The sequence below is a fragment of the Bufo gargarizans genome, chromosome 10, assembly GCF_014858855.1.
Source record: "Bufo gargarizans isolate SCDJY-AF-19 chromosome 10, ASM1485885v1, whole genome shotgun sequence".
NCBI classification, from domain to species: Eukaryota; Metazoa; Chordata; class Amphibia; order Anura; family Bufonidae; genus Bufo; species Bufo gargarizans.
Genome location: NC_058089.1, coordinates 74184849 through 74194386, shown reverse-complemented (window position 1 = coordinate 74194386; position 9538 = coordinate 74184849). Strand labels below are relative to the sequence as shown.

General features: G+C 42.6%; 1 protein-coding gene across 1 annotated transcript; it reads right to left on the bottom strand.

Annotated features, from left to right (window-relative positions):
• Nucleotides 1–3852: 3852 nt before the first annotated feature.
• Nucleotides 3853–8423, bottom strand: LOC122920952 (chymotrypsinogen A-like). The gene is made up of 7 exons (XM_044270795.1): nt 8372–8423; nt 8184–8287; nt 7032–7111; nt 6449–6527; nt 6181–6348; nt 5859–6005; nt 3853–4014 (listed from the first exon to the last, which is right to left on the bottom strand). Exons 1-7 carry the CDS (start codon nt 8421–8423, stop codon nt 3853–3855), a joined length of 792 nt encoding a protein of 263 aa, XP_044126730.1.
• Between the last annotated feature and the right edge of the window lie 1115 nt (nt 8424–9538).

Genomic DNA, 9538 nt, shown 5'->3' with positions numbered 1-9538 from the left:
TACCTGTCAGTCAAGTCGTTCTCTGAGGGTGGACCCCGAAGGGCCGTGGCGATGCATAGGACTTAAAAAGCTCCGCATGTCCTCCATCAACAACACATCTGTAAAGCGTCCTGTCCTTGCTGCCGTGGTCATGGTAGAAGGAAGATTACTTTCACCTCTTCCCCAGTTAGAGTCCCGTTGTGCTGTGACATCCCCCTTTTAAGCTGTGTAAAGCATATTTTTTAGTTTGGTTTTGAACTGCTGCATCCTTTCTGACTTCCGGTAATTTGGTAACATTTCTGCAACTTTCTGCTTATACCGGGGGTCTAGTAGCGTGGCCACCCAGTACAGGTCATTCTCCTTCATACTTTTTATACGAGGGTCCCTCAACAGACATGACAGCATGAAAGACCCCATTTGCACAAGGTTGGATGCCGAGCTACTCATTTCCCGTTCCTCGTCCTCACTGATGTCATTGACGGTCTGTTCCTCCCCCCAGCCACGTACAAGACCATGGGTCCCAGATAGGTGACAACAACGAGCACCCTGGGATGCCTGCTGTGGTTGGTCTTCCTCCTCCTCAAAGCCACATTCCTCCTCTGACTCCTCTTCCTCATACTCCTCTTGCAGCTTTGCCGCAGGTCCGGCAAGCGATGATGACAAGGTTGTTTCTGGTGGTGATGGTGACCACAACTCTTCCTCTTCCTCTTCACGCTCATCTATAGCCTGATCCAGCACTCTTCGCAGGGCACGCTCCAGGAAGAAAACAAATGGGATGAGGTCACTGATGGTGGCTTCGGTGCGACTGACTAGGTTTGTCACCTCCTCAAAAGGACGCATGAGCCTACAGGCATTGCACATGAGTGTCCAGTAACGTGGCAAAAAAATTCCCAGCTCCACAGAGGCTGTCCTAGCACCCCGGTCATACAAATACTCGTTGACGTCTTTTTCTTGTTGGAGCAGGCGGTCGAACGTTAGGAGTGTTGAATTCCAACGTGTCGGGCTGTCGCAAATCAAGCGCCTTACTGGCATGTTTCGCCGCTGAATGTCTGAAAAGTGCACTATGGCCGTGTAGGAACACCTGAAATGGCCACACACCTTCCTGGTCTGCTTGAGGACGTCCTGTAAGCCTGTGTACTATGACACAAAGCGTTGTACGATGAGATTCAACACATGTGCCATGCACAGCACATGTGACAACTTGCTCAAATTCAATGCCGCCAACAAATTGCTTCCATTGTCACACACCACTTTGCCGATCTCCAGTTGGTGCGGGGTCAGCCACTGATCCACCTGTGCATTCAGGGAGGACAGGAGTGCTGGTCCGGTGTGGCTCTCTGCTTTCAGGCAAGTCAACCCCAAGACAGCGTGACACTGTCGTATCCGGGATGTGGAATAGCCCCTGGGGAGCTGGGGGGATTCAGTTGATGTGCAGCCAGACGCCGCAGAAGAAGAGTACTCAGCCGAGGAGTTTATCGAAGAGGATGGAGTAGGAGGAGTAGAGGATGTGGCAGTAGGCCTGCCTGCAAATCACATTCCATGCTTGGCAGCCGTCAGCAAGTTGACCCAATACGCAGTGTAGGTGATATACCGATTGCAGACCAGGTATCAGTGGTCAGATGGACCCTTGCCCCAACACTGTATGCCAGAGATGCCATGACTTCCTTTTCAATCACTGAGTAGAGGTTTGGGATTGCCTTTTTTGAAAAAAAAATTCGTCTGGGTACCTTCCACTGTGGTGTCCCAATAGCGGCAAATTTTTCGAAGGCCTCAGACTCCACCAGCTGGTATGGTAAAAGCTGGCGGGCTAAGAGTTCTGTCAAGCCAGCTGTCAGACGCCGGGCAAGGGGGTGACTCTGTGACATTGACTTCTTACGCTCAAACATTTCCTTTACAGACACCTGACTGTGGGCAGATGAGATGGAACTGCTGAAGGTGAGAGGCGGAGTGGCAGGTGGTTAAGAGGGGGCAAGGAGGACAGCAGTGGTTGACGTGGCTGAAGATGCTGGACCAGGAGGAGGATGGTGGCTTTGAGTTTGTGTGCTGCTTGTACTCATGTGTTGATCCCATTGGCGTTTGTGATGTAAGATCATGTGCCTTCGCAAAGCAGGTGGGTGTTGGACTTCCCACGACTCAGTTTCTTTTGGCACAGGTTGCAAATGGCATTGCTGTTATCAGAGGCAGACACACAAAAAACTGTTATCAGAGGCAGACACACTGCTGAGCTTTGCAATGACGGCATTCTGGTGGTGGCAACAGCATGCATTGATTGGCGTGCTGTCTGGCTGACCCTGGGTGCAATACATGCTGTCTTTCTGTGCCACTAGCTCCTTCCGACGACCTCCCCCTGCTTCCAACTTGTCTCCTCCTTCTCTCTGTCTCCCCTTCTGAACTTTCCCCCTCTTCTACTTCTCTTCAAGCAGTCACCCACGTGGCATCCACGGACACATCGTCATCATCAACCACTTCACTTGTATCTGACACCCCAGCAAAGGAAGCAGCAGCGGGTACAACATCATCATCATCATCACACTGTACGTCCATGTGTGTAATGCTGCCTGACTGAGACAAGTCCCTGTTATCTACATCCTCTTGCAATAATGGTTGCGCATCACTAATTTCATCCAACTGATAAATAACTCCTCTGAGGGATCAAGTGAAGCGGCTGTGGTGGCTGTGGTGGTAGTGGTGGTGGGTGGGAGAGTGGTGACTTGAGAGCAGGTGACCATAGCTGAGCTGGAGGAGGATGGTGTGTCAAGGTTCTTAGCGGAATCTGTTGAAGATTGGGTGTCCTGTGTAAGCCAGTCAACTATTTTCTCCGAATTTTTGGGGTTCAGGGTACGTGGCCTCTGAACACTGGGCATTATTCCAGGGTCAGTGGAAATCACAGCACCACAACCACGATGGCCCCTGCAGGGTGGCCTGCCTCTGCCTGTCATTTTTTTTTTTAGATAAGTGGTACTATGCGTGCAAGGTAACTGTGGCACCCTATATAAGTGGTGGGCAGTGGGCACAGTACAGTCTGTGTGGGCCTGACACACACTGGCTTGCAACTGGGATTATATCACAGAAAAATAATAAAATATTTTTTTTTATCTGCAAGGTATTTGTGAGTGACACCCTGTAACGGTATGAGTGGTGGCCTAGACAGTTGCCACAGTACAGTCTGTGGGCCAGACACACACTGGCTTGCAACTGGGATTATTCATACAGGGTGTCACAATACCTTGCAGATAAAAAACATTTTTTTATTATTTTTCTGTGATATAATCCCATTTGCAAGCCAGTGTGTGTCTGGCCCACAGATTGTACTGTGGCAACTGGCTAGACCACCACTCATACTGTTACAGAGTGTCACTCACAAATACCTTGCAGATAAAAAAAATTATATTTATTATTTTCGTTTCCGTGTCCATTCCATTTTTTTTTTTTTGCGGATAGGATACAGACCCATTCATTTCAATGGGTCCACAAAAAATGCGGTCAGCACACTGTTTGCTATCCGCATCTGTACGTCTGTTCTATAGTCCCGCAAAAAAAATAGAACATGTCCTATTCTTGTCTGTTTTGTGGACAAGGAAAAGCATTGTTACAATGGATCCGCCCAAAAAAAAGATGCCATACGGAAGTCATCCGATTATTTTGCGGACCGCAAAACACATACAGTCTTGTGAATGTAGCCTTATCCTTTTGCATGGTACTGGTCAGACATGGGAATGCCTAAGGAGTCTTAAGCTAGCTAATTGGTTTTGATAGCTAAATAAAATAAGGTGTCTGGAGGTAAAACATGATAGTTTCAATTTAAAAAAGTAACCAACTGTTATATGATATTAAATATATTTTATTAACAGGACATATGTAATATTTAAGTATTTAGTTAGCTGCAACAGTCTGGTCCAACCAGGATCTGAGAGCTGTAACTCTAGCATAAACTCCAGGACTTGAGGTAGAGCAGGTAGAGCTTCCCCAGGACACAATGCCAGCCAAGGTCCAAGCCCCATTTCTCTGGCATACAAGAGGTCCACCAGAGTCACCCTGAAAATCAAAAGAAAAGAAATGTGTATGTATATGTTACAGGTAATGCATGAAACCAAGCATTGCATAAAATGATACAAGTATTCATGCATTGTATAAAATATTCCCTTCCGGAGGTTGTGGCACAGCAACAGCGCCATAAAATCAGCCCCTACAGTGACAATGCCATAACACAAGGGTGGTCTGTTTCTCTCGTTTTTCAGGAAGAAAGTTCTGTTCTGCTATTTTCTAAGAACCAGTGTAGTTTATTGACGACATTTGCATTTCTTAACCCCTAAGTGACTAGCCTATTTTGGGCCTTGCTGACCAAGCATGTTTCTTCTTTTTTTGATTGTCACCTTCCAAGAGCTATAACTTTTTTTATTTTTCTGTCTATGTAGCTGTATGAGTGCTTGTTTTTGCAGGACAAGTTTTCGTTTTTATGGTGCTATTTTGGGGTACACATAACTTTCTGATTAACTTTTACTAACCTATTTTGCATTTCGTTTCATTTCTAGACTTTCTTGTTGCAACAATTGAAGACAATAATAGTCTATTTCTCTTGTTTTATTAGTAACAAAAGGGGTCATTTATTATATATTTATTATCTCATTCATCATTTTCAACGCCTGTTTCAGGCGTAGAAAAAAGGTCTACATGTAAGACAGCTTAGAACTGGTCGAGGATCTGCGAAACTTATGAAGAGGCGCCTCTTCATAACTTTGGTGGAGCCACCGCCAGCTTAGGGCTTTATTAAGACAGGCGTCTAAAATTCTGGTCTTATTAAATGTGCCCCAAAGTTCTATTCTTCCACTTTTTTATGAGAAGTGAAGTTTATTAGTATTTTGCATTGCTTTTGTTCATATTCACATCAATATACTGTAGGCAAATAGTTAATACTTGTTTACATTTCATTTAATACTTTGCCTAAAAGATGGCTTGTCATTCTATATATTGCCTAGGCAAAGTATATAAAAGACTGAAATAACACAGTCATTTCATAGTTTCCCTTAATACTTTAGGCATTCTATAGAATGCCTAGGAATTTTATACAATACCTGCATTTCATTGTCATTTACTGCAGGAGATAACGTGTGTGTGAATATATATATATATATATATATATATATATACACACACAAGCAAGATGGATTATGGTAATGCAGTATGTTTAGAGATTTATCAAACACAGGTAGTCATATTCAATAGCTATATTTGTTTCCTGAATTCATACAGTATATCCATGACCCAAACACCACAATCAGCCATAACATTAACTTCACTGTCTGCTTAAGTGAATTGTCAAAGAGTGGGATATACAGTATAAGGAGCAATTCTAGGCTCCTTGATGTTCAAAGGGAATAAATGCTAACCCATCTGGTCTGATCCCACAAAAGTGCAACAAAAGTACTGTAGCACAAATTACTGAAAACCGTTCATGCTAGCTACTATATGATAGCAAGGTGTCACAGTACCTCCCAAATGCTATATCCAGAAACTAGAGTATCCATTCTGACCCCTTTATACCACCAAAAGTGCTTACAATAGCCATGTGAGCATCAGAATTGGATTGTGGAGCAATGGAAGAAGATGGCCTGGTCTAATGAATCTCATTTTCTTTCACATAATGTGAATGGTCAGAGCATTTATGTATGGCTCAATGTAAATGAAGTGTTCGTTAGAGTTGAACTGATGTTAGCAGTTTAATAATTACTAAGAAACTGAAAATACTTGAGGCATGTCATCAGTTACCGTGTCTGGGAATGCACAGAAAGGTGTCGGCAATACAGTTGGTTTAAATGTTATTGATGTCCCTTACATGTAAATACTTTCCATTAAGACAATAGAATTATGTCATGTCATACCATGCAGGAGGAGGCCCCAGATGCTCCAGCGCAGACCATGGTGCTAAGGATTTTGGATCCCCAGTGTCTCTGACAGTCTGTGTTGGTCAGAAGAGGCAGAGCGACCTGCTGCAGTTTGCTTGGAGTAGTTTGTGCTAAAAGACAAAGCTTAAATTAGTGTCTTTTATATAGACAATAATTTATCTAGAATTCTGGAGAACAAAGCGAGGTCATGTTCTACTGCACTCTGCTTGGTATGAAAAGGTTGCACATTATGCAATATGTGAACCTACATACTCCTACAGAATAACATATATTCCATTTTCTTACTTGCAGCATTTACATAGCCCCATCCAGTAGTAACACATCTCTCTCCTCCATTGAATACATCAACGCTAGCAGCAACGCACACAGGGGAGACCCGGCTGTTGAATGTAGCAGCACTGGTGAGCTTCAGGAGAGTGATATCATTTGCAATGGTAAAGGAGTTGTAGCTGGGGTGTCTGAAGACCTGTTAAATAACATATGCCATAAAAATACTATTTATAAAATGTCATTTATAGGAAAAAGTCGACAAACTTGAAGAACATGCTTCCCATGTTTCTGCTTACCCTGGAAATGGTCTTGGTTTGAATAGCCTCAGCAGAGGAGGAACGGTCAAATTCACCCAGAATTACACGGTGGGAGGTTCTGTGTATCAAACAGGTACAACTATTTTAGCTGCTTCAATAAGATTTATTGTAAACATTAATGAAATCTACAAAGATGTCCATGGACACCAATTCATACTATGCATAGAATAGTCATAATACCCATGTAAGAATTCACCCAACAATCGACATTTACACAGGGAAATTACTGTAGAATGAAAATTCTTTCTGACATCGAAACAGTAACGGTTCCTGTAATTTGCTGACTGTGGAAATGCTGCTGCTACTGCACTTTTTGAATGTATGGATATTTTTGATGCACATCAATTGTTTCCATTATGTGAGAATCTATTTTTTAAATATACCATACACATAGATGCTAAAAGATAGCATGCTGACTGGCATAATACCTCGCTAGGGTACTATTGGCATCAATTCTGACAACTTGTGGGGGTTACAGCTCATATATATCTATCAATTCTGTCTTCTCTTCTTTCAAAAGAGCTACACTAAACAATCATTTATAGTTTTAGGAATTGCTTACGTGACACCGCAGTGGGCAGCAGTGACCACCCAGAGACTGTTGATCAGAGAACCACCACAGAAGTGGAATCCAGTGTAGTCCTGTAGATATATCAAACCATCAAATCAATGTAAAGCTTTACCACCAAGCTAAATATACTATTTACTCTCATTCCCCAAATGTCTAAAATACTAGTATATATAGAGTATAGTAAAAAGAAAAAAGTACACTCCAAGTGATCTTCAGGGAGAAAACATCCAATAGTCCTAAAGGAGGTGAAGTTTGCTAGTTTGGGACTATTGCACATCTGATGTTACTGTACATACAATGCATTCAGGAAGTCTTAAAGGGTTTCTGTCACCAGAATTAACCCTATTAAACTGGCTGACATTAGCGATGTGCTAATGTCAGCTAAACCTAACTCTCCTAATCCCATGCTTATTGGTGCCCCCGTGATAGCTACATCAGTATACTCTGGGGCACATTTATTAATACTGGCGTTTTAAAACGCCGGTCTTAATAAAGGCCTAAACTGGCAGTGGATCCACCAAAGTTATAAAGAGGCGCAGGGCTCTCCATAACTTTAGCGCATCCATTCTAAATGTAAGACAGCAAGGAAGCTGTCTTACATTTAGGCCTTTTCTATGCCCGCCTGCCCATCTCCTTCCCACGCCACACCCACAATTTTAGACTTGGCGTGAGTGGGGCGAAGTCGCAGATAATGGCTCAACTAACCGCTGTGCCGCTATCGGCGTCTGAAAAACACCTAATATAGGAGTATTTCAGCATGATAAATGACCCCCTATGTTTTTAAACCCCTTTTCAATTAACCAATAACCAATTATGTAATATTTGCACATTAATATGTTATTGCACTGAAGGCATTTAAAGGTCATGATAAAATTGGTGTAAAGTAGAACTGTAAAAGTAGATTCCACCTTTCATTTTTGACAGCGCCTTTGGAAAATGAAGGGTGGAATCTGATTGTTTGCTATGGGCAACTTGCCAGTTCTACTTTACACCAGTTTGATAAATGACCCCCTTAGTCTATACTGCTTTACAGCATATGCAAAACTTTTAATCTAAGCTCAAGTTATGGGCATATTGAAGGTCTTTTCAGTGAGAAGATTACAATTAGTAAGCGTTATAGGTAATATAATCATAGTCCTGTACCTGCAGAGACACCTGCCATGGCCATGAACCAGAAACTGCATTTTCACCATTTACAACCCTGGCATAACCAGAAATGATGGGCTTAATGCTTGGCACACCACAACCTGAGGAATAAGCGCATAATAGGTTTAATGTAAGGAAATAGTGATCTCCATTAAATACTATAATACTAACGTGACTCTACCTACCGTAGGTACCCCCTAGCAGGGCAAGGCAGGACAAAATCCACAAAAATGCCATAGTGATTAAGTGAGCATGAACAGGTTTTGTGCAGTTTATATCCCCTCAAGCAGCCAATCAAACAGAAGTCAACATGCGATAAGAGTAGCAATAGTGTTATCAGTGTTACCTTGAAGTGCCGTAATATTGAAAATGTGAACACATGACATAGAGGAAAATTTGTGTGGGAAAAACAGATGATAGAAGAAACGCACAGCTGGTTTTCTTCCTGCCTACAACTTAGCCATTAAAGGTAATCTGTACCCAGGTTCATGAATCCCAATAAGAGGCAGGCTTGGACTGGCCATTAGAGGCACCAGTAGATACATTTGCCAGAAAAAGTATGTGAACCCTTTGGAATGATATGGATTTCTGCACAAATTGGTCATATAATGTGATCTGATCTTCAACAACAATAGACAATCACTGTCTGCTTAAACTAATAACACACAAAGAATTAAATGTTACCTTGTTTTTATTGAACACACCATGTAAACATTCACAGTGCAGGTGGAAAAAGTATGTGAGTCCCTAGACTAATGACATCTCCAAGAGCTAATTGGAGTGAGGTGTCAGCCAACTGGAGTCCAGTCAATGAGATGAGATTGGAGGTGTTGGTTACAGCTGCCCTATAAAAAACACACACCAGTTCTGGGTTTGCTTTTCACAAGAAGCATTGCCTGATGTGAATGATGCCTCACACAAAAGAGCTCTCATAAGACCTACAATTAAGAATTGTCGACTTGCATAAAGCTGGAAAGGTTTATAAAGGTATCTCCAAAAGCCTTGCTGTTCATCAGTCCACGGTAAGACAAACTGTCTATAAATGGAGAAAGTTTGGCACTGCTGCTACTCTCCCTAGGAGTGGCTTTCCTGTTAAGATGACTGCAAGAGCACAGTGCAGACTGCTCAATGAGGTGAAGAAGAATCCTAGAGTGTCAGCTAAAGACTTACAAAAGTCTCTGGCATATGCTAACATCCCTGTTAGCGAATCTACGATACGTAAAACACTAAAAAAGAATGGTTTTTATGGGAGGATACCACAGTGGAAGCCACTGCTGTCCAAAAAAATACATTGCTGCACATTTACAGTTTGCACAAGAGCACCTGGATGTTCCACAGCAGTACTGGCAAAA